Source organism: Maniola hyperantus, chromosome 23, assembly GCF_902806685.2.
Source record: "Maniola hyperantus chromosome 23, iAphHyp1.2, whole genome shotgun sequence".
Classification (NCBI taxonomy): Eukaryota; Metazoa; Arthropoda; class Insecta; order Lepidoptera; family Nymphalidae; genus Maniola; species Maniola hyperantus.
Genome location: NC_048558.1, coordinates 8,361,852 through 8,386,186, shown reverse-complemented (window position 1 = coordinate 8,386,186; position 24,335 = coordinate 8,361,852). Strand labels below are relative to the sequence as shown.

General features: G+C 39.2%; 3 protein-coding genes across 4 annotated transcripts; 1 reads left to right on the top strand and 2 right to left on the bottom strand.

Annotated features, from left to right (window-relative positions):
* The first annotated feature begins 72 nt into the window (after positions 1 to 72).
* Positions 73 to 1,644, top strand: LOC138403961 (uncharacterized). The gene is made up of 2 exons (XM_069506339.1): positions 73 to 132; positions 943 to 1,644. The coding sequence occupies exons 1-2, from the start codon at positions 73 to 75 to the stop codon at positions 1,642 to 1,644; spliced, it is 762 nt and encodes a 253-aa protein (XP_069362440.1).
* Positions 1,645 to 6,780: 5,136 nt separating this feature from the next.
* On the bottom strand, positions 6,781 to 17,097 carry LOC117993339 (zinc finger protein 468-like). 2 transcript variants are annotated; one of them, XM_034981133.2, is made up of 13 exons: positions 16,783 to 17,097; positions 15,784 to 15,891; positions 14,647 to 14,869; positions 14,060 to 14,251; positions 12,345 to 12,511; positions 11,470 to 11,555; positions 10,609 to 10,734; positions 10,113 to 10,232; positions 9,401 to 9,547; positions 9,057 to 9,131; positions 8,743 to 8,854; positions 8,133 to 8,237; positions 6,781 to 6,983 (listed from the first exon to the last, which is right to left on the bottom strand). In XM_034981133.2, the coding sequence occupies exons 1-13, from the start codon at positions 16,891 to 16,893 to the stop codon at positions 6,816 to 6,818; spliced, it is 1,740 nt and encodes a 579-aa protein (XP_034837024.1). In that variant the 5' UTR covers positions 16,894 to 17,097; the 3' UTR covers positions 6,781 to 6,815. The 2 variants fall into 2 exon arrangements, with proteins under 2 accessions (XP_034837024.1, XP_034837025.1); XM_034981134.2 differs by having other exon boundaries at positions 14,653 to 14,869.
* Positions 17,098 to 18,167: 1,070 nt separating this feature from the next.
* On the bottom strand, positions 18,168 to 23,931 carry LOC117993256 (zinc finger protein 383-like). The gene is made up of 8 exons (XM_034981011.2): positions 23,659 to 23,931; positions 22,394 to 23,204; positions 21,826 to 21,974; positions 21,225 to 21,349; positions 20,807 to 20,924; positions 20,186 to 20,313; positions 19,408 to 19,542; positions 18,168 to 18,386 (listed from the first exon to the last, which is right to left on the bottom strand). Exons 1-8 carry the CDS (start codon positions 23,770 to 23,772, stop codon positions 18,263 to 18,265), a joined length of 1,704 nt encoding a protein of 567 aa, XP_034836902.1. The 5' UTR covers positions 23,773 to 23,931; the 3' UTR covers positions 18,168 to 18,262.
* Positions 23,932 to 24,335: the final 404 nt, after the last annotated feature.

Genomic DNA, 24,335 nt, shown 5'->3' with positions numbered 1-24,335 from the left:
TACAGATCTGAAACTAGGTAACTAACTAAAGAGCCTCAGAAAACTCAATCACTCAGCGGAATAGCGAGAATTATGCTCGAAGTTTATTTACGAGATCAAATCAAAAGTGAGAAGATCCGTAGGAGAGCCAGAGTAAATGACGGCTTAATGGGTTGCGAAGTGGCAATGGACAGGGCACATAGTTCCAAAAACCGATATATACAGGGTGTAACGAGAATGCTAGCAAAAACTTAGCGTTACTGTTATGCTATCTAAACACAATCCAATACCAATAACCATTTGCCTCATTTAGTCACGTAGTTTTAGTGATTTAATATTTTTCAACCTAATGATATAAATTAAATTAAATTTATTATTAATTTATTAATTATTAATTAAATTTTTAATATTTTTAATTAATGTATAACGTGCAAAACTCGGGTCAATGTTACGTCGAGGCAGGTGAAACCGAAACGACCGACGCGCGACGTCTTAAATAAAGAAAGCTCTGTAATCAACACAAACCAATAAAAATACACACTTTCGCATTTACAATTTTATTATGAACTACGAAGTAAAATTTATTGTATGTGTGTAGATAAAAACATTGAATTAGAATAGAATAGAAAAGTAATAAATTAAATTAGAAAAATAGTAAAAAATTTAGTAAAAAATATCACAGAATCAGTAGATTTTAAGATTTAAACAAAAGACCAAAACCCTAACTCAGAAAAAGATTTCAAAAAATGTAACTCACGGTTTCCCGCCCAAAAAAGATGACTTCTTTCCGCAAATATTTTGCAACACGTTCCCGACCTTTGGCTGGGGGCCGACAAAGGACTATTTTGAGTTGTAAAAGATGCTGAGGAACCACGCATGCGTAGCATCCTCCACCACTCCCTCCCACTCCCTTAAATTTTCCATTAACCATAATATTTTATAGCATTGCTACGACTGCGACAGGACTGCAACACGACAGCGACAATACTACGATACAACTGCGACAAGACTGGGACACGACTGCGACACGACTACGACAAGATTACGATACCACAGGGACAAGACTATTATACAACTGCGACACGATTGCGACACGACTGCGACACGAATGCGACACTGCAGCGACAAGACTGCGACAAGACTGTGACACGACTGCGACACGACTGCGACACGACTGCGACACTGCAGCGACAAGACTGCGACAAGACTGAGACACGACTGCGACACGACTGCGACAGGACTGCGACACAAATGCGACACTGCAGCGACAAGACTGCGACAAGACTGAGACACGACTGCGACACGACTGCGACACAAATGCGACAAGACTGCGACACGACTGCGACAGGACTGCGACACGACTGCGACAAGACTGCGGCACGACGGCGACAGGACTGCAACACGACTGCGACACTGCAGCGACAAGACTGCAACACGACAGCGACAAGACTGCGACACGACTGCGACAGGACTGTGCTACGTCTGCGACATGACTGCGACACTGCAGCGACAAGACTGCGACACGACTGCGACAAGACTGCGACACGAATGCGACACTGCAGCGACAAGACTGCGACAAGACTGCGACACGACTGCGACACTGCAGCGACAAGACTGCGACACGACAGCGACAAAATTGTAATGATTTTCTTCAAACGCGCGTAAATGTTACTCTCACAGTTTTTTTTAAATATGGAAAAATCTCTTTAAAAGCAAGCCTAAAGAAAAAAGAAGTAGCAAGGGCGCTTAAAAATTACCCATTTCACGCCCTTGGAGGAAGTATACGAAGCCTGCCTGTTTCACATCTGCTATAGCCTATACCTAACTGCTTCCGGCTAGGTGTGAACGTACAACGCGCTGCCTACCTAACCTGCGCCACGTGAGATCACGGTGCCTGAGATCAATCTTAAGATAGATTGTAATAAAAAACCAGCAAAACTAAATTCTACATTCTAATATTATAAGCGAATTCGTTAAGCGCGACTTGTGAGATTGCTTGAGAATAATCAAGTACCTAATCTGCGCGGAAATGTCCAAAATTTCTCAGTGCTTGGAGACCAAAGTTTCCAAACTGTGCGTTTTGCCAGGGCCTCATAAGAAAACTCAGAATCACTCAGCGGGCGATGGAGAGACCTATGCTTGGAATTAAATCTGGATCTTGGATCTGCGTAATTAAGTCAGAAATGAGAAGATCCGTAGAACCAATTTATATACAGTGCGACAAGGCTCTTTTGGCGCATGGCGAAAATCGGAACTAACGTTGCCGTCAAGTGTCCCCTTTGTTCCCGTTTGAACAGTTTAAGCCTTTGTTCTCCAACAGCGCCCTCCTGTCAATGTCATTTAAGTGCCAAGAGAGCATTGTCGCACTGTAGCTGTACAGATTGCAATGCAATGCACAGACAATATCAAACGAGTCGCAGGGAGCCGCTAGATGGCGGCTCCACAAGGTCTTTGGTGTATGGAAGTGCCTACAAGAGATGATGAAGCTGTATGTCCAGCAGATGATGAAGCTTATTATTCCTTGTATGTTAGGTATACAAATGTTATCTCGGGACGAATCGTCCCACTTATAGTGGGGTGTGCGCGCCGGATTGTGCACATCCGCGCGGGCGGGATGTCGCGCCGCTCCCGTGGGAGCTAGGACCGAACATCCTATAGTCGACACGGCGCGGCATAGCACCGCAGACTCCTACCTATTGGACTAAGAGCCAGCGCGTGCCAGACCTTCGTTATTTTATAAAACCTGAATGTTTCTCAGCGTAATGTCCCCAACACTTTGGATGTTTGTTTGGATCATGCTGGCTTTAAAAGATAACGGGTAATAAAGGTATAAAAAATCTTACGTCAAAGTATAAAGTAATTTTTTTATATTTTCTTCGGAATAGTATTAGAAATCACGTCATATCCATTGCCAGTGTCGTGGCAACTTCCCACCAGACACCCTTTTAACTTTTAAACTTCAAGTGTGTCTGGCAGGGGGTTGCCATGATACCTACAAAATGTCTGGCAAATGGCAATGCATGACGTGTATTCCGAAGAAAATATAAATAAATTAGACTTTATACTTTGACGTATTTTTTTTTACATCTTTATTACCTGTTATCTCCCAAAGCCACCATGATCCAAACAAACGTCCGTCCCAGTGTTGGGGACAACACGCACAGAAACTTTCAGCTTTTATAAAATAACGAAAGTCTGGCACATGCTGGCTCTCTCTCTATTTAAGCTCTCTTTGCGTGTTCTATCGATCAAAGGACTGCCTGCCAATTATGATTACCTAGGTATGATTGCAGAAACTTGTTTTTCCTAAAACGTAGCAAACGATAGTTTGATACATTTGAACTATTTAGTTAGATGCTTCTAGGGTTCAACGGGACCCTATTACGAAGCCTCCGCTGTCCGTCCGTCTGTCGGCGGGCTGTACGTGTCATCGTGAACCGTAATAGGTGGAAGACTTGAAAATTTCACAAAATGTCGGCACCGCCGTCTTTTAATTATTATTTTTAAAGAATATTAATTATTCCCCTTTCCTCTCCAACTAAGCGTCAAACTTGTGCTAGGAGTAGGTAGGTACGACAATAGTGCAACGGGTGAGGTTTGAACCGGCGACCTTGTCAACTATTCAGTCCGCTCCTCTAACCGTTGAGCTATTGAGGCTCAAATGTATATGTATAAATGTCGGCAGCGCCGTCTTTCTTTCTCTTGTAAACAGTTTGCTCATTGAACATCACGTCATCGTCCCCACCGTCGTCGTGTGACTATAAAATCATCATGGGAATTTGAAATTAGAGAAATACCCACAGTAAGTCCCATAAGGTCCCATAATATAGTATGGCTCAACAAAACATTGACATGTTATTAGGTAGGTAAGAGAGAGAGATTTTCGGCAAAGTTACGACATAATAATAATACTCTGATTTTCCCATGTTAAGACCAAGCAATATTGTCCAAGATATAAGTTGTGATCCGATCCGAATCTATTTTCATGGATTCGGATCGGATGAGTGTGTGATCGCTTACGCACTACATCCGACTTCCGTCATCCGAGTTCTCTCCGTCATCCGTGAGAATACCTCGGATTCAAATCGGACATAATATGACGTACGAATAGCTACAAACTACTATTATTATTACCTACACAATTTCTTCAATTCAAATTCAAACTTTATCTATATCTAAATATATAAAACGAAAAGGTGACTGACTGACCTATCAACGCACAGCTCAAACTACTGGACGGATCACGCTGAAATTCGGCATGCAGATAGCTATTATAACGTAGGCGTCCGCTAAGAAAGGATTCTTCAAAATGCAACCCCTAAAGGGGTAAAATAGGGGTTTGAAGTTTGTATGAAAGTCTGTCAGTTTTGAAGTGTCTATAAAGAAGTTTTGTAGTTAATATTTTTGCAATTAGCAGTATGACATATTTTATAAAGCTCATGTTAAAATCTCATAGTTAAAGATCAAACCTAAGGGTGTAAAATAGGGGTTTAAAATTTGTGTAGTCCACGCGGACGAAGTCGCGGGCATAAGCTAGTTGCGAATATGGGTAAACAGTGGAGATATTACAAAAACAAAAAGGTACAAGGTTTCTTTTGAAAAAATAAATATATTGATAATAATTTAATTTAATTTAAACAACTTTATTGTTAACAAAATTACAGAGAGTAAGAATACACGATAGGTAGGTACCTACCTACCTACACTTGAAAAACAAAGGGCGACCTTATCACCAAAGTGATCTCTTCTAATAATAATGATAATAAATAATTGTTGTTCCTGTTATTTGATTTTCTGTTACTGTTACTTTAATTTTTTGTTGTTTCTGTTATTTTATTGTTTGTTGTTTTTTTAAATATGATAAAAATGAGAAAAATAAATAAATGAGAGAGAAAAATAAATAGGTAAATAATGTTTCCCGCTTCGCCTTAATATCAACATGTCACGATTGCGTGGAAAATTGGGTCAAAGGATCGATAGAGTCCTTGAAAATTAGGTTCCCTCGGGACTACCGGGAGACGCTGTAAGTAATACATATTTTAAGGGTTCCGTACCTCAAAAGGAAAAACGGAACCCTTATAGGATCACTTTGTTGTCTGTAGTGTCTGTCAAGATCAAGAAACCTATAGGGTACCATCCGTTGACCTAGAATCATGAAACTTGGCAGGTTAGGTCTTATAGCAGACATGAGGATAAAAATCTGAAAACTTGTGAATTTGTGGTTACATCACAAGAAAAAAATTTAAATGTGTTCATTAATAGATTACTATACCAAGACGTGGGGTATCATATGAAAGGGCTTTACTTGTACATTCTAAAACAGATTTTTATTTATTTTTAGGCATAATAGTTTTTGATTTATCGTGCATAATGTCGATAAAATACGATTGTAGTACGGAACCCTCAGTGCGCGAGTCTGACTCGCACTTGGCTGGTTTTAATTTTAAAGAATGTTAAATCATGACTAACATTCCGCTTTCCCCTCCAACTAATACGCAAATCTTGTGCTAGGAGTAGATACAGCGGGGTGCCAGTCTAGGTAACCTGCCAGTGTGCCTGGGTGCTGCTGGCCCCTTTCAGATGCGTCCGAGGGGAAGACTCGGTGGTAACATGGGTAATCATTTTTATTTGGGGATATTGTTGAAATATTCTAAAAAATACGAAATTTAGCTTCTGAGAGTACCTAAGCTTAATTTCTTAGTTAGGTACTTCTGTTAAGAAACCCGGAGTTAGGAAGTACCTAGGCGGTGTATCACCCCCGTGCCTCGGAGAGCATGTAAAGCCGCCGGTCTTCCGCCTACTCTCTCCGGTCCTGTCGGATTTCCGTCCCACATCAGGCTATGAGAGTGAGTGGAAAAAAACTTATCATCATCATGATCAACCCTTCAGCGGCTCACTTGTGAGCACGGATCTCCTCTCCGAATGAGAAGTGCTTAGGCCGTAGTCTGCCATGCTGACCTAGTGCTGATTGGCAGACTCCGCACATCTTTGAGAAATCTCCTCGTTTAAACGACATCCATCTTCGTTTCCTTAAAGACGATTTTCCGTACCTCGACTTTGACCTTCGTTATATCTCTAACATCGACCTCTGAGATCGTCCGCAAGAAATGACTCCTCAAGCGCCAATTTAACTCTATGGGTCAACTGTCATGTCAAAAGTACGAAGGACTAAAACCGTACTTTCGACACGATACAAAAAGTTAATATGGCGCGTGAGGAGTTAACTTTTACGCGTTATTCCTCGAGATAGACCTTTGTTACCTCGAAATTCGTTACACGACAGTCGACATCAACCTGCGTTATCTCGACAGTCGACATCGACCTGCGTTATCTCGACAGTCGACATCGACCTTCGTTACCTCAACAGTCAATATCGACGTTCGATACCTAGACAGTCTAGACATCGACCTTCGTTACCTCTACCGTCCCTCAAGAGACGCATGTGGTCATATCACATTTGAGCCGGTCATGGTATGCTCCAATAAACTTGTGCCATTATCCGAGCATAGATAACGTGGGCTACCACAGCACGCAATGACTCTTTGAATGGAATGGAGGAATAATTAAAATAAAAGATGAGCGAAGTATGACGAGTTTATTGTGAATAGTACAAGAACTAGCCACTATATTTCTTGGGCCTACCGTCCCTCGCGAGGCGCATGTGGTCATATCACATTTGAGCCAGTCATTTTATGCTCCAATAAACTTAGTGCCATTATCCGAATACAGATAACGTGGTTTACCACAGCACGCAATGACTCATTGAAAGGAATGGAGGAATAATTAAAATAAAAGATTAGCGAAGTTTGACGAGTTTATTGTGAGTAGTACAAGAACTAGCCAGTATGTTTCTTAGGCCGGCCGTCCCTCGCGAGGCGCATGTGGACTAGTCGTACGTGCGTGGCGCGGATGCCGGGCTGGTTGAAGGTTGCGTCACACTCGGGGCACGCGTAGGGCCTTTCGCCTGTGTGCGTGTACATATGCACCTTGCATGTAGACTTCAGCTGGAAAGAACACATCGCTTTAATTAATCTGCCGACATTTTTTTTTTAATTTATAGACTAGCGCTTGGCTGCAATCAGACCTGCTGGCAAGTGATGATGCATCCTAAGATAGAGCACGCTTGTCTAAAAGATGCCTATTCACTCTAGACTTGAAAGTATCCCATATTATAAGTGAAGGGGAAAATGATGCTGGAAAGGCGTATAATAGGATATGATCCTACTTGTGTTAATTCAAAAATACTTATTTCATTTGAATTTGAATTATTTTCAACACTTGTTGTCTCGTATAGATCTAACAAGAATGATCATTATCATCATCATCAACCGATAGACGTCCACTGCTGGACATAAGTCTCTTGTAGGGACCTCCACACGCCACGGTCTTGCGCCGCCTGAATCCAGCGGCTACCTGCGACTCGTCTGATGTCGTCCATCCACGACAAGAATACCTACCGGTAATTTATCGGTAAGTATCGATTGCACCACATCACTTTAAAAGAGCCGTAAAAACAGGCAACACACGAAACGTCATTTTTCTCTCCGGGATTAAAAAATAGGCGCAAGTCCGCCCTCACATGGAGTACTGCTCCCACCTTTGGGCTGGAGCACCCCAGTACCAACTCCTTCCATTTGATCGGACCTAAAGGCGGGCTGTTCGACTTGTGGACGATCCCAAACTAACCGGCTCGTTGGAAAGCCTGGAGCACCGCAGAGACGTTAGCTCTCTATGCGTGTTCTATCGCCTGTATAATGGGGAGTGCTCTGAAGAGCTTTTTGACCTTATTCCACCCTCTTTTTTCTATAACCGCACCGCGCGCCACCGTAAGGAATTTCACCCTCACCATCTGGGTGTCTGGTGCACTTCGACCGTCCGCTGCGCCAGATCCTTCTTTCCACGCACGTGCAAACTGTGGAACCAACTCCCATCGGCGGTGTTCCCACTAGATTATAACATGGGGTTATTCAAGGGGCGGACCAACAAATTCCTAAAAGGCCGGCAACGCATCGGCGGCTCCTCTGGTGCTGCAAATGTTCATGGGCGGCGGTAATCACTTAACATCAGGTGACCCGCCTGCTCGCTTGCTCGCTATATCTATTAAAAAAAAAAAAAAAAAAAATAGACTATAGTCTGGTGTAAAGGGTACTTACAGCGAACACTTTATCACACATCGGGCAGGGGTGCTTCAGGGGCCGTTTTTCTCCCTCGTGCGTAAAGCGCTTGTGATCCGTGAGCGACCATAAGTTTACGTATGCCTGAAACCACAGATATATACCTTTTTATTATTATTCAGGTTACCAGTTAGCCCTTGACTGCAATCTCACCTGGTGGTAAGTGACGATGCAGTCTAAGATGGAAGCGGGCTAAGGGTATGGCAGTTTTTAACAAACCAATGCACATTTGGTTTCTACACGGCATGGTACCGGAACGCTAAATCACTTGGCGGCACGGCTTTGCCGGTAGGGTGGTAACTAGCTACGGCCGAAGCCTCCCATCAGACCAGACTAGACCAGATTTTTTTTGTGATGTAATCACTAATCGGTTTTCGGATTTTTCCCTTTACTTGTGCTATAAGACAGCGATACCTGCCAAATTTCATGATTCTAGGTCTACGGGAAGTACCCTATAGGTCTTGATTCCGTTGACCGGTCTTGACAGACAGACTGCCTTCCTGGTTCAACCTTGGTTCCTTTTTTTTCTGGAGATACGAAATCTGAAAACATTTTGTCTTCTTTTATAAGAAGGGAACATATCTCTCACCCGGTCGCACTGGTCGCACTGGTAGGGCCTTCGGTTGAGATGGATTCTGTTCATATGTCGCTCTAGATCTCTTTTCACTCCGAACCTTTTGTCGCACTGGTCACATTGGAGTCTGGAAGGTGTCAAAATGATTTTTATTACTACAGTTCTTGCAATTCATGAATTCGCTGTAATTTGGCATGCAGATAGCTATTATGACGTAGGCAACCACTAAGAAAGGATTTTTGAAAATTCAACCCCTAAGGGGGTGAAATAGGGGTTTGAAATTTGTGTAGTCCACGCGGACATAAGCTAGTTTAATAGAAAGTTCTTACTTTAGTTCTAAATAGTTGACGTGAGGAGCTGCAATCTTGAGATGCTGTGTCAGTGCGAAGCTCGATTTGAAACCCCTGGAACAAGTCATCATCATCATGACAGACACACTTTCGTATTTATAATATTAGTATGGATTGTAACAACAACAAAAAATCATAAGATTTTTCCCTTTACCTATCTATAGGACATTGCTACTTGCCAAATTTCATGATTCTAGGTCAACAGGAAGTACTCTTTGTAAGAGGTTTTGATTACTTTGCCGGGTCTTGACAGACACGACAGACAGACACACAACGAAGCGATGCGATCCTATAAAAGTACGGAACCCTAAAAAAATACATACCTATCGCATTCCACGCAATAGAAGTCCCTTCTATCAGAGTGCTTGATCATGTGGTGTTTGAGCTGCGAAGGGGTTTTGAAGCCAGTATCGCATTCGGGACAGATGTGATGCTTGAAAGTTTGCCCCGGCATTTCTGCTGGGTGCTTCCTAAACAAACAGGTAGCCACTTAAACAAAAGCGCGTGATACATATGCTAGTTACTCGCACAAAAGCATGCCGGTTACAAGCAAGAACGAGCTACTCGCATGTGTATCGAGGTTCTGCCAGTAGCTCGCGTGCCAGTACATGGCATACCAGTAGATCGCAAGGCGTTTGATTTTTTCCCCTTGAGGGGAAGTGGGTGGGTTTGGTTGTTTTTGTTTGTGTTAGTTGTGAGTGTATTTTGCCGGACAGCTCGTGAAGTTCCAGCGAAAAGAACAAGAAAGAGGGTAGTTCGCTACTGCCTGTGACAACTCGAACTTCATCTCTCGTAGCACCGCAATCCCGTCGTGACCACGACCCGTGCAATTGGGTTGAAATATCGATGAATAAAAACAAATTAATCGTGGTATGTACCCGTTTACATACATTAAAATATGTCGCTAAACCACGAAATAAGCTTAAAACCATTACTTCACAAGATGGCGGCGTTAGTTCTGGTTTTGGCCAAACGCCAAAAAGGTCTTGTCGTACTGTAAGTATTCTGTGGTTGTAATTGCTGAAAACTACTTACAGCATGATATGGTTCTTCAATCCTTCCTTGCTGCTCAGAGATTTGCTGCAAAACTTGCAAGTGATACTTCTGACGCTTCTCTGCGCGTACGCTAAATGCCTACTCAGCGACAATTTGCGGCTGAAACAAACGCAATATTATCAATAGGGTATTTTACACCAAGGGAGTAAAAATCTAAAATGTATAAATAATCTAAAAATGTATTAGCAGAAAAATATTTCAGTTTATAAAATTATATAAGTACTTAATTTCTTTTAAAGATTTTACTTTTTTATCTGTTCTACAAATATTCGAAACGCACGAAGCTGTAGCCGCTATGATGAATTCCGACTGTGACGTCACATTGATTGTAGTTGTAATGCATTTCACTAAGAAAATGCCGTTGTTTACAAAACGTGGGACGTCATGAGTCAAGACAGCTCATGGACCTTAAAAAATGGCGGTGACTTCTGCGACCAACGGGCAAGTGGATTTGCTCTAGCGCTATAACACTTACTTGAACACTTTATCGCAGTGCGAGCACGAATAATGCACCGAATGGCTCAAGTGTGCAGTCGTGTAATGCTCCTTGATAGACTTCCTGTGGACACGGGTCAGACCGCACTCGCCGCACTGGTAACGTCTGTAACCAACGACTTTGGTCATCATCATTACCAACCGTCGTACCAACATCAGTATTACCAATAGACGTCCACTGCTAGACATAGGTCTCTTGTAAGGACTTCCACACGCCAGTCTTACGCCGTGTATTCACAATAAACGTGGAAAATTACCCTTAACTTTTATTTTTAACTTGCTTCCCCCTATTTTACCCCTTTAGGGAATGAATTTTTTTAAAATACTTTCTTAGCGGATGTCTACGCCATAATACTATTTGCATTTATATACTCCTCCATCCCTTTCAACGCTTCATTACCCGTCGCGGTGAACCACGTTACCTATACTCGGATAATGGAACTAAGTTTATTGGAGCATACAATGATCTGGGGCCGATGCCGCTATCCAGCCGCTCCCTGCGCCTCGTTAATCTACCTACTGAGAGCTACCAACGCTAATCTTTCCAGTGCGAGGTCGCCATTCTACCACCTTGAGACCCCACCGTCTAACGGTTTTTTGAACTATGTAACCTGTCCATTGGCATTTCAGCTTCGCAACCCGTTGAGCTATGTTGGTTACTCTGATTCTCTTATAAATCAGGCCATGGCTGTCGCAGAACCGCCGCAGCAGACGTGTTTTGGAGTGGAAGTGGGTGGATGAAGAATGCGGAGAACCGTGTAAACTGGCGCACTCTTGGGAAGGCCTATGTCCAGCATTGGACGCAAACAGGCTGATTGCTTGATTGATTGAAAGTACTTACATTTGATGGTATTTCTTATGTCTAATCAGTTTTTCCAAGGTGTTCATTCTTTTTTTGCATATATCACATTTGTATTGACCCATTTCCTAAGAAAAGCAAAATTGGAGTTAATACGGTTACTCTTTCAGGCTTCACTTTAGACATAGTAAAATTGGCCTAACCTTCCTTGTTTTAAGTATGTAAATGATAAGAAAGCTTGGATTTGACTCGCTCCAGCAATGCACAGGGCTGCAATTGCTTATACAGTATGATATAATAATATTGTAAATTGATCTCTTGAAAAGAGCAACCGCCGAGTTTCTTGCTGGTTCTTCTCGGTAGGAACGGCATTCCGAACCAGTGGTAAATTAAACTAGTTGACGATTCAAAAGCACTTGTAAAAGTTTACTTGGAAAAAATCTATTCTATTCTAAGGTCCAAACGCACTAACGCTGCGCTGCGCGACGCACTAATGATTAACAAAAACCGACCAATTGCGAGTCAGACTCGCGCACCGAGGGTTCCGTACTACAATCGTATTTTATCGACATTTTGCACGATAAATCAAAAAAATCTGTTTTAGAATGTACAAGTAAAGCCCTTTCATAGTATCACTTGATATATTAATTTTACTTTGAAAGTTGAAACATTATTTGCTCATGAACACATTTTAATTTTTTTTGTGATGTAACCACAAATTCACGGTTTCCAGATTTTCACCCTTACGTGTGCTATAAGACCTACCTACATGCCAAATTACATGATTCTAGGTCAACAGGAAGTACCCTGTAGGTTTCTTGACAGACAGACAGACAACGAAGTGATCCTATGAGGGTTCCTTATTTTCCTTTTAAAGTATGGAACCCTAAAAAGAAAAAAGGTTGAATCTATCTCACCTCACTATGCTGTTCCATATGTTTTTCATATGTCTCCTTAAAATTAAACCCAATGATGCAGTCCTTGCACTTATATGATAAATTCTTATACTTTAGGTCTTCACGCATTTTCCTCCTTTCTCTCATAATTTGCTCCTTTGTCACACGCACTGTTATTATTGCCTGACCTGAAACAGTTATTTACTAGATGATAATGATGATGATGATGATGATGATGATGATGATGATGATGATGATGCTTCGTCCACGTAGATTTTGGTTTTTTTGGGTTCCGTACCTCAAAAGGAAGAAAGGAACATTTTTGTTCATGAACCAGTATGGTATAATAATGTTGTAAATTGATCACTTGAAAAGAGCAACCGCCGAGTTTCTTGCTGGTTCTTCTCGGTAGGAGCGGCATTCCGAACCAGTGGTAAATTAAACTAGTTGACGATTCAAAGCACATGTAAAAGTTTAAATACCTTGAATCATGAAATGTGGCAGGTAGGTAGGCCTTATAACACAAGTAAAGAAATAAATCTAAAAACCGGGATTTTGTGGTTACATCACAAAAAAAATGTATTTACGAAAAAATGGCGCAGACCGTCATTAACTTGTAGTATCTATATATATTATATAAAATTCAAAGTCCTAACTGACTGACTGACTGATATATCAACGCACAGCCTAAGCCACTGGACCATGAAATTTTGAAGGTGTGTTCTTTATAAAGAGTAGGTATCCAATAAGACAGGATTTTTCGAAATTCCACCCCTAAGTGCGTTAAATAGGGGATGAAAGTTTGTATGAAAGTTCGTCATTTTTCAAGTTATTTGCATGAAAATTGGTATTTGGGTTTTCGGTCACAAATGAAGAAATAAGTGTTGCAGGATTTTAGGAATTTCAACCCCCACCTCGATTTTTTGAGTTTCACTCGAGCGAAGCCGGGGCGGGTCAGCTAATTCTACATAAAAGTTTTAGGTATATCTTGTACGATGGTAGGTACGAAACCCTTCGTGTGCGAGTCGGACTCGCACTTGGCCAGTTTCTAACTGTGGGATTTTCTAGCACAAAAAGTAGCCTATATTCAAGCTTTTCCCAGCCTATCCATTTAATCAATTTTGACGAAATTTGATACAGAGATAACTTTCATCCCAGAGCAAAAAATTACATTGGCTACTTTTATCCCAGAAAATCGAAGAATTCCCACGGGATTTTTCAAAACCTAAATACAAGCCGACAAAGTCGCGGGCATGATCTAGTTTTTTTACAATTATAACTTTTTGTAATGAATTTTTTTAATACAGGGTGTAACCAGAACAAAAAACGAAGACAGGTGGATAGTGTACTGATGATCAGTGATATGATACCATGGAAAAACGGAAAAATCGCGAAAAAAAAATTAAAAATCCTACAATATTCCAAAATTTCACGCAAATAAAACATCTGACTGACGCTAGAGGTCAACGATTGTTCCGGAAGTAGGCCACTCGGAGTCAATGCCGCGTCGTAGGCGGGGCATCGACCCGAGTTTTGCACGCTATACATTGCTGGTTTGAAAAATACTAAAACTACAAAATGAGGCAAAAGGTTATTGGTATTGGATTATGTTTACGTAGGTATTACAATACCACTAAGTTTTTGCTCTTCTTGCGTTTTTGCGCGTTCTGGTTACATTCTGTATAAATTCCATTTAAAAATTGTAATAGGTACTAATTTAAAAAAAAAATAAGTACCTTTTATTTCACTAACTCTATTTTTGTGTTTTGCCTGTTTCTTTTGTTTGTTTGTTGATATGTTTTTGAGTTTTGCTTTCTTTAATGTTCTTTTAAGTTGTTTCAAGTTGGCGTCGTCGTGGATTTCATTGATGTCTTCTTTGAATTCGTCTAACATACATTCTTCTTCTTTTATGGATGATTCTTGATACTCTGGAATATTATGCATCATGATCAACCCATCACCGGCTCACTACAGAGCACAGGCCTCCTCTCAGAGTGAGAAGGGTTTTGGCCATAGTATACCACGCTGGCCAAGTGCAGATTGGCAGACTTCAGAACATTATGGAGAACTCTCAGGCATGCAGGTTTCCTCACGATGTTTTCCTTCACCGTTAAAGCAAGTGATATTTTAATTACTTAAAAACGCACATAACTCCGAAAAGTTAGAGGTGGGATCGAACCCCCGACCTCCGATTGGAAGGTGGACGTCCTAACAACTAGGCTACCACAGGGGGTGAAATAGGGGTTTGAAATTTGTTTAGTCGACACGGACGAAGTCGCGAGCATTAGCTTGTTTTAGTATATAGATGTATAAATTAACATACCATTACCATCAAAGAACTCCTCATCCAAATTATCCAAAGCAAACTCTTGTTTTAACTCTAGTTTAATAATATCAACATTGTCTGTGCGTGAACTGTATACCACAGAGATGGGCCTCTCTAGGTCTTCATTGTCATTGGTCAACTCAATTCTGTCTAGAGATACACTTGATAGATTGATCAACGGTTGAAAATGGTGTCTACTATCACTTGTTGAATCTGGAATCTATGACAAGGGAAAACATTGTAAAGTTATAATACAGGTTGTAAACATTGTAAAGTTGTAATACAGGGTGTCTACTATCACTTGTTGAATCTGGAATCTATGACAAGGGAAAACATTGTAAAGTTATAATACAGGGTGTAAACATTGTAAAGTTGTAATACAGGGTGTCTATTATCACTTATTGAATCTGGAATCTATGACAAGGGAAAACATTGTAAAGTTATAATACAGGGTGTAAACATTGTAAATTTGTAATACAGGGTGTCTACTATCACTTGTTGAATCTGGAATCTATGACAAGGGAAAACATTGTAAAGTTATAATACAGGGTGTAAACATTGTAAAGTTGTAATACAGGGTGTCTATTATCACTTATTGAATCTGGAATCTATGACAAGGGAAAACATTGTAAAGTTATAATACAGGGTGTAAACATTGTAAATTTGTAATACAGGGTGTCTACTATCACTTGTTGAATCTGGAATCTATGACAAGGGAAAACATTGTAAAGTTATAATACAGGCTATAACTGTAACCAGAACGCTAGAAAAAACTTATCGCTAATGTTATGCTACCTATACCAATAACCATTTGCCTCATTTCGTATTTTAGTGATGTAGTGTTTTTTAATGTAAAAGTCTGTTTGTTTGTTGGTTTGTCCTTCAATCACGTCGCAACGGATTGACGTGATTTTTTGCATGACTATAGATAAAGAGCTGGAGAGTGACATGGGCTACTTTTTATCCCAGAAAATCAAAGAGTTCCTGAAGGATTTTAAAAAAAAACCTAATTCTACACAGACGAAGTCACGGGCATCTGCTAGTAGTTTATAAGAAATCTTACATTTGTAGTCTTAGCTTAATTTACATTTCCTTAATTTTCTTATTCACAGTTTGTAAGAAAATGCAACTTACATTTGTAAAGTCTTCTAAGTAAATCTGATTTCTTCGCACACTCTGTATAAATAGTTCACTTTTCTGTGCTAACTTCTTACAAATGTAACATAAGGTTATGCTGTCTACCTGTAAAATATAATATTATGTAATTGTAAACGTTTATTGTGATTAAGAAATTAGTTTCTATTCTATTTTAATTGATAACTTAAAACTGATTTTCCTGACAGCTCTTCTCAGTAGTCTCCCTTCCGAACCAGTGGTGGAATCTTGACATATTATAAGGGGCACATCTAACTATATAAAAGGAAAAGGTGACTGACTGACTGATCTATCAACGCACAGCTCAAACTACTGGATGGATCGGGCTGAAATTTGGCATGCAGATTATCTATTATGACATCTGCTAAGAAAGAATTTTTGAAAATTCAACCCCTAAGGGGGTGAAATTGGTTTCTAAAGCCAACCCCAGCTTAATTCTCCATGGACTCCATGAGTTGTGTACATAGCATTTTTTTTACTATCGTAAAGTGCTGCCAACAGTAGGTACTTCACTAGCATTACAATCTAGCGGCTAGTCTATGAGAAAGGCTAATAATTAATATTATATTAACCTACACTTCTAAACGTACATATACATAAGAATCGGTTCATTGACTCATCTTAGTTTATAGTTAAGAGTTTAATCGACGAGTTATGTATCGAACTAGCTTATGCTCGCGACTTCGCGTGGAATATTTGAAACACCTATTTCACCCCCTTAGAGGTTGAATTATTAAAAATCCTATCTTAGCGGATACCTACGTCATAATAGCTATCTGCATGTCAAATTTCAGCCCGATCCGTCCAGTAATTTGAGCTGTGTGTTGATAGATCAGTCAGTCAGTCACCTTTTCCTTTTATATATCTATCGAATTTTGTCACACGGTGAAACTATCGCTGCGATTCTCTCGTCCTTGGAGATGACGCCTTATATTTTGAGGCTGGAGTGATGAAACTTAGGTTATATTTACTATTTACCTGTAATATAGCTTTCAGAGCCTCGCTCTGGATATTATACGGCCGCGTTAGCTTATCGTCCAAATGATAAAAACATCCTAAACAATAATAAGTAGAGTCTTTGGTGCCCATTTTTAACAGTTCACTTTCACGTCTTCGCTACATCATTTGCACAGAACAAATTATTTCGACTCTGAATTATTATAAAATGTTAATACATATTATAACAGTACTTCTTCATCTTCTTATTTTGATTTGTGGTAATAGATTTTTGAAATAGAGATGAAATTCGTTTTTATACAAAAAATCAACAACACAAATCATTTCAAAAGTCAATGTCATGACTCGAAATCAGCGGGGCGATTGTCTAAAACCTGCATCAATCATTATTACAATCTCAATTGTTCTGATTGGCTGAATTTGTGCGATTCTTGTTGCAACAATGAGCAACAATGCATTGTGGCCAATAATGAGCGAGCATTAACCAATCAGAGATGATTGCGATTGTGACATTGTAGCTGTCAAACAACCGCGGTAGGGCCACATATGTTAAAAGTACTCTGTGCTCGAAATGCCAATTGCCAACGGCAATTAATACGTCAAATAAGGCTGCGTTCAATTTAGCGATTTGAGTGTCGACAGCTAAAATGAATGAGAAACGAATTTATAGTCATGGCATGATGGCATAGCCTCCATCGATAGTTCATTATAATATGAAGCGTAATTCGATTAACTTTTTAAACTGTAACTAAAGTTACCTATTTTTAGATTTTCACCTTCTCTTTTATTAAAATTGATTTCTCAGAACTCCCCTGTGGAACTCCCTCTCCAAATTGGCAAGTCGGGCACGTCTAATTTTTAGTATTTTTTCGCAGGGAGCATTAGAGTAGTACCTACCTATAAGGTCGCGGTGGGAACGAAAGTGGGTGTGCAGGCGTTCCCCTGCCTCATACCCCCGATTGCCATCTCGAGATTCTCGACCTGTCGCGTACCAGATTGTAAATTAGGCAAGTACAGTAGAAACTCGATTATCCGGCCCTCGGTTATACGGATTCGCGATTATCCGGACTACCAACCGAAAATTGTTCGGCCAAGTGCGAGTCAGACTCGCGCACCGAAGGTTCCATACTCGGGTATTTTTTCCGCCATTTTGTACAATAAATCATAAACTATTATGCATAAAAATCTGTGTTGGAATGTACAGGCAAAGCCCTTTCATATGATATCCCACTTGGTATAGTTATCTTACTTTGAAAATTGAAAATACTATTATAGTGAACTACATAATATGCACAAAACCCGCTTTTCTTCATACATTCGATTATCCGAATCCCTAACGACAACAATTAGTCCGGTTAATCGAGTTTCCACTGTAGCTATAAAAACTATAAAACAGGATAAATAAAAACAAACAACCTTGTAATGTGTAATTTAATGTATATTTATAAAAGATTTCTCTCATTATAGTTTAGTACAAGTCTTTTTTTCTTCTAGAACAATTTTATTGGGTCTGCGAGTCTTCTCTACTAAAGGAAGTGCAAATCTTTTGATGTGCGGCTAACTTCAGCTTTGTTGGAAACGTTTTATCGCATTTTTGACACTTGTTCTTACTGTCGGTGTGACAACTGAAAACATACATACATACATTATAATCCGTACAAAATGAGAACTCACGCCGCCATTTTAGCTCTATGTGTCAACTGTCATGTCAAAAGTATGATTCACCTTTATAATAAGGACTACAATCGTAATTTTTTCGGGTACGGAACCCTAAAAAAGTCATTCTTTTCATGCTGAGATAAGCCCGTGCTTAATAAAGGGCTGGCGATATCAGTACCCTTATTATAAATGCGAAAGTGTTTGTTTGTTGGTTTATTGGTTTGTCCGTCAATGACGTCGCAACGGAGTAATGGATCGCCGTGATTTTATAGTTTGGTATAGTTGAAGACCTGGAGAGTGACATAGGTTTCTTGTTATCCCGGGAAATCAATTAGTTCCCACGGGATTTTCAAAAACCTAAATCCACGGGTACGAAGTCGCGGGCATCAGCTAGTTGATGATAAGTCGTGGAATTGCTTCTAAGGGTATCTGTATTTTACAGGATATATTTCGGAGAGTGTGCCGAAGAACTTTTCGACCTGGTTCCTCCTTCACCTTCAGTTTTCCCCTCCAATTATAATATGGGTACCTTGAAGTCAAGAATTAATAGGCATCGTCTAGGCATACGCAAGCAGGCTCGTGCAACGAGGGTTGCGTACTACAGTAGTATTTTTTAGACATTTCGCACGATAATTCAAAAACTATGATGCATAAAAATAAATAAAAATCTGTTTTAGAATGTACAGGTGAAGACCTTTCATATGATACCCCACTTGTTATAGTCACTCACTTCGAAAGTTCAAAATACTAATTATTAGTTCATGACCACAATTTAATTTTTTTTTGTGTGATCTAACCCTAAATTCACGGTTTTCAGAGTTTTTCCCCAAATGTCAGCTATAAGATCTACCTACCTGCCAAATTTCATGATTCTAGGTCAACGGGAAGTACCCTGTAGGTTTATTGACAGACAGACAGACAACAAAGTGATCCTATAAGGGTTCCGTTTTTCCTTTTGAGGTTACGGAACCCTAAAAAAATACTCACTTATTCAAATGCCTTGCGAGCGTATCGTTGCGCGTGAACAGGCGGTCGCACACGCCGCAGCGGTACCGCTTGCCAGTGTGCGTCTGTTCGTGCACCTTCAGTGTGTACTTCTTTTGAAAAGATTTGTCACAAAAGCTGAAACAATCGAATAAATTACAACACTTTTATAACCATAAAATATTAAAAAAAAACGGGAGCGTGTATGTACACGGGGAAGAAGTGAAACTTCAGATTTACTAAAAGTTAGCCATCTTGGATTTGAAAATGGACATAATTTTCGCAATGTAATCCGAATAGAATCATGACATGGGAAATGAGACCCATATTGTTTTTTTTTTTTTATGTAAATTTCGGCAGATTTTTTTTGTAACGTTATGTACCTAGCCTTTTATGTGTGTCTAGTAGTAGTAGGAAGGCTAAAGCCTAGTGTGCATAGATTTTTTTTAATTAATCATTTATTCAATTACCATCTTGGTCATTGAATAATTGATTCCTTAAATGTTCATTTTTACTTTGAATATAGAAAAAACAATTTTTCTCGTATTTTTTTCTTGGCTATTTCAATTTAATACAAATTACTAAAATATAGATAGCCAGATCCATTAAGAACCAGAGCAGAGGTTATTCTAATAATCTAAGCGCAAGAAAGGCCTTATTTTCTTGTGCACCGTTTGTGCCTGCGTGCGTGGTGCATGTGTGCGTACGTGTGTGCGTGAATGCGTGCGTATTTAAGGCGAGGAGAAGGGAGAATATTAGTCACGGAAGTATGTTAACTTACCCACAAGTGTAAGGCCTTATTTTCAAATGCACGGCTCGTTTGTGTTGCCGCAACTGATACTTATCCCTCACCACTTTGCCGCAAATATCACACAGTGACGGCTTCGTGGTGACTATACCATGGCCTTGCTGAAAGTATAATGAGGCATTTTATCAAGGGTTTTTTTTTTTTTTTTAAAGAATATTAGCAATAAAAAGATGCAGTTTGGATGCAGGTAGCTATAAATCCCGCAAATTGCTATTATTGCTCTATTAGAATAAATAAGGTTTCTAACGAATAGTCAGTGTTATTTACGAAGTTACTCAATACTCAGGTGCGGATTACGAAGATGATATAAATTTTTAATCCCAACAGGCGGATACATACCTACATATAAAATATATGTACAGATGGCTCTTTTGAGGTTTCTCAAGGTGATAATATATGTAAAAATGACATCCATTTTTACAATTACAAATATTTAATTTTGTTTATATTAGAAGTTTCATTTCTGTCGCGTATACAATGGATACACATTTTTTGACACCGTAAATTGTCAAAACTAACACGCTCTCTCTCTAGTAGCTACTATGTGACGTCATTATTTACCACATTCCCTAAGAGATCCAGGGGTTCCCTCACCTTCAGATGCAGGTTGAGGCTATGTTTGGAGTCGCACGGCATGCCGCAGTGCTTGCACACCCACGGCTTGCGGCGCGACGATTGTGGGTGAACGCTGCTCTTATGTGTCATGAGATATCTAAATTAAATATAAAATTAGTTTTTATTAAACACAAGGGAGGGGAGGGAAGACGGGGCTTCGATCCTGGGCTAAGCAATAACAGGCTCTGTGCGGATTGGCAGACTTCAGACGCCTTTGATGGAGAACTCTCAAGCATGCAATTCCTCATGATGTTTTCCTTTGCCATTAAAACAAAATATATATTACAGTACACGGCTTACTCATACCTATATGACGTTTTGTCGATCTCAATGCTCTACAAATCCGGTATCTCCTAAAGATCGATGTACATTACTTTCTGCCGGCTATTGTACTTACTTGTGTAAATGGAAGGTCTTTTCGCACTGGTCACATTGGAAGGGCTTGACGTCATTATGTATGTTCTGATGCTGCTGGTACGAAGTACGCACTTGGAACCCTTTGCCACACGTCTCGCATTTGTACTGTAAAGTCAAAGTCAAAGCCAAATTTATTTAAAATAGGTAACAAGATACTCTTATTGATTGTCCGTAATGTTAGATTTGTACAGTGCGACAAGGCTATCTTGGCGCGTGGCGAAAATCGGAACTGACGTTGCCGTCAAGTGTCCCCCCTTTGTTCTTGTCTGAATAATTTAAGCCTTTGTTCTCCAACAGCGCCCCCCTGTCAATGTCATTGAAGTGCCAAGAGAGCCTTGTCGCACTGAAAGATGATATGATAGTAATAGTGTTGATAACAATAAAAAAATTCATGATCCAAAGACGCCTGGAAGAAGCGAAGCTTCTACGCATTTTACGAAAATAACTATACCAATACCGGTTAGGTAAGCATATAATATATCCCGGAAAATCAAAGAACCCCACTCCCAGGTGTGTGTTTGTGTGTGTGTGGTTAGTGCATATGTGCACTGTACAATACAGTGACATAAAGGCGTCCTCACCTTGTATTCCTTCCTGTGTCGTTTCTCGTGGTCCATCACAACGTGTTTGTGTACGGATCTGTAGCCACACTGGTACGCACACATATACATTTGCCCACTGTGCATCTTACCGTGAGCCACTATTATGGATGCAGTCTGATATGTTTTACCTACAAGTCACACTTTATTTTATGTTTCTACTAGTTTATAACTTAAACTGTGTTAAAACTGACTGACCCTAACCTCGCGTAGTACTTCACATACATCCCTACTCATATTATAAATGCGAAAGTGTGATTGTTTGTTGGTTTGTCCTACAATTTTCAAAAAAAAATTCGTAAATAAGCTACCGAAGCTAGCTTATGATAATTGTGAATTAAGTCAGAAAAAGTCTATGAGAATTTCTATGGTAGACATTAAACTATACATAATATAATCTGCTAAATCTTTGCCATAAGATTTAGCTTAGTGTCTAACTTATGTAAGTCTAGCTCTAAACCAGTGAGCTATTGAGATGTTTTTAACTAGCTTCAAAAAAGGAGATTTCCAAAGTGCTGCATACATATTTCAAAAATAAAACCATCCTTACCACATAATTTACATAAGAAAGGTCTCCTTTCAATATGACTTTTGATATGTCGATCAATGTACTTCTTAAGTTTGTACTTTTTATAGCACCTCTCACATTTATAAATTACACTGCCATCCGTTTCCGTTAACATTTTATATTTAATGGGTTTTATATCTGTGTTTAACGAATCGTTGTTCTTGTTGAATTTCTCTAACTCAATATGTCTGTAATGTCTGAGTAATTCCAATTGATTGCTGAATACTTCGAAGCATGTAAGACATTTAAACTTATTTGTTAAGTTATTAACATTGAAATCCGTTATTTTCATTTTGTTTTCTTTCAACACTGATAACGGTACATCGTCCCCAGGATCCAAACTTATTTCTATTTCATGATTTAGCTCCAAGCTTTGGTTACCAATCCTTTCTTCTTGGCCCATCTCAGTAATATTTTTCTTTTTTCTTTTAACAATTTTTATATTTACTGTCTCACTTTCTTTTTTGATACTTTTACTATCTGTTCTAGAATTACAAACGTTTTCCTTTTCACTTTGTGTTCTGATATTAGATATTGAATCGTTGCCTTTGTAAACAGTTTTGACAGTCATTTCTACATCAGCAGGATCATCACTTTTAAAAGTTTCATGTAAGATTAATTGGTCGTGACCATTTGAATTGTTATCTTCATTGATACTGTCCATACTTTCGTTGAATCTCTTTTGTAACATACTTTCGTTCCGGCTTATTCGTTGATAGAAGGAATGGATGTAGTTCACAGTTTGAACACATTGATGGCATATTTTCCTCGGTAAGTCTTCTATCAAGGTAATCTGGAAACATTTTTTTTAAATAAAATCAAGTCACTTTAATTAGTTGAAACTTTGACTGAATACTTGTTATGGCATCAAAGTAGTTATTATGAAACATCAAAAAATTGAAACCATGCAAAACCCCTCAAAAAATTCAAAAATTCAATTTTTTTTGTAAACAGTAGCTGAAACACATACAAGTTTCAAATTTGGCCAGATTTTAGTACCATACTTTAAAGTAAAACAACAAATAATAAAAATTTGTAAGTAAGAGGTGCCGAAATATCTGGCGCAACCATTTTAGCAGTAAGTAGGTACACTCTGATTTTAGTGCAAAATACTTTGTTACCCAATTATTGCTATTTGCTAAGGTTCAGGGCTATATTGATGTTATAGATAGGTACGGGAATCTCGGTGTATAAGTGACTCGAACTTAGCCGGTTTTTTATAGGTTAAGATTGCTGAACGTACTTACATGGTGAAAAAGACTAGTAGATAACTTATCTAAGACATCACATCCCTCCCAAAGGTCTTCCAAGGCATCAGGGGACTCGCTTAAGCATAGTCTACAAGTACTTTCCATTTTCATAGCGTGTTCGACACAATTTTCACAACGAACTATGATTTTCAGTGAAATTCTGATTATATTCGTTTTTTAACAAAACTTTGAATATTGATTTCTTTAATACCTATATTTATGAACGATTTAAATTGTCAAATGCCTCAATCGAATCGAATTTTTGTTTTAAATCCAGTTTGTTGATATAAGTTTTTGTAGTTGTTTATTTGTTTACTTTATTTTTGTCAAGCAGAAGCACCATAGATAATACAGACACATATGACTAGCTAGAGACGGGTAACATTGGTTTATTAGCGGCAGTTTTAAGAATGCCATTTTAAAAAGTTTAGCTTGAATAAAAATTAATAATAATATTATATTTTGTGGAATTATGTGTTTCCACAGGTTAATGAACAATTTAAAATGTAAAAGAAAAGTTAGATAGCCTTAGATTACAATTTTGATTCGGACTTTTGGGCTATCACAAAGTTATCCCGCTGTTTTTGGTAACTTTGTCATAACTTTGGGAGGTTCATCGCTGTCCCATGTCGTAATATATAGGTACAGTACGTGGCAGAAATTAATGTACTTCG

Coding starts and splice junctions, on each gene's coding strand:
- LOC117993256 (XM_034981011.2), bottom strand. CDS start 23,772: ATGAAAATGGAAAGTACTTGTAGACTATGCTTAAGCGAGTCCCCTGAT. Junction 20,314..20,806: donor GCCTCAACCTGCATCTGAAG/GTGAGGGAACCC, acceptor TTATACTTTCAG/CAAGGCCATGGTATAGTCAC. Junction 18,387..19,407: donor CTCGCAAGGCATTTGAATAA/GTGAGTATTTTT, acceptor GTATGTTTTCAG/TTGTCACACCGACAGTAAGA.
- LOC117993339 (XM_034981133.2), bottom strand. CDS start 16,893: ATGGGCACCAAAGACTCTACTTATTATTGTTTAGGATGTTTTTATCAT. Junction 12,512..14,059: donor TAGAGTTAGTGAAATAAAAG/GTACTTATTTTT, acceptor TAACTGTTTCAG/GTCAGGCAATAATAACAGTG. Junction 10,735..11,469: donor CATAAGAAATACCATCAAAT/GTAAGTACTTTC, acceptor CGTTGGTTACAG/ACGTTACCAGTGCGGCGAGT.
- LOC138403961 (XM_069506339.1), top strand. CDS start 73: ATGCTCGAAGTTTATTTACGAGATCAAATCAAAAGTGAGAAGATCCGT. Junction 133..942: donor AGATCCGTAGGAGAGCCAGA/GTAAATGACGGC, acceptor CGACTGCGACAG/GACTGCAACACGACAGCGAC.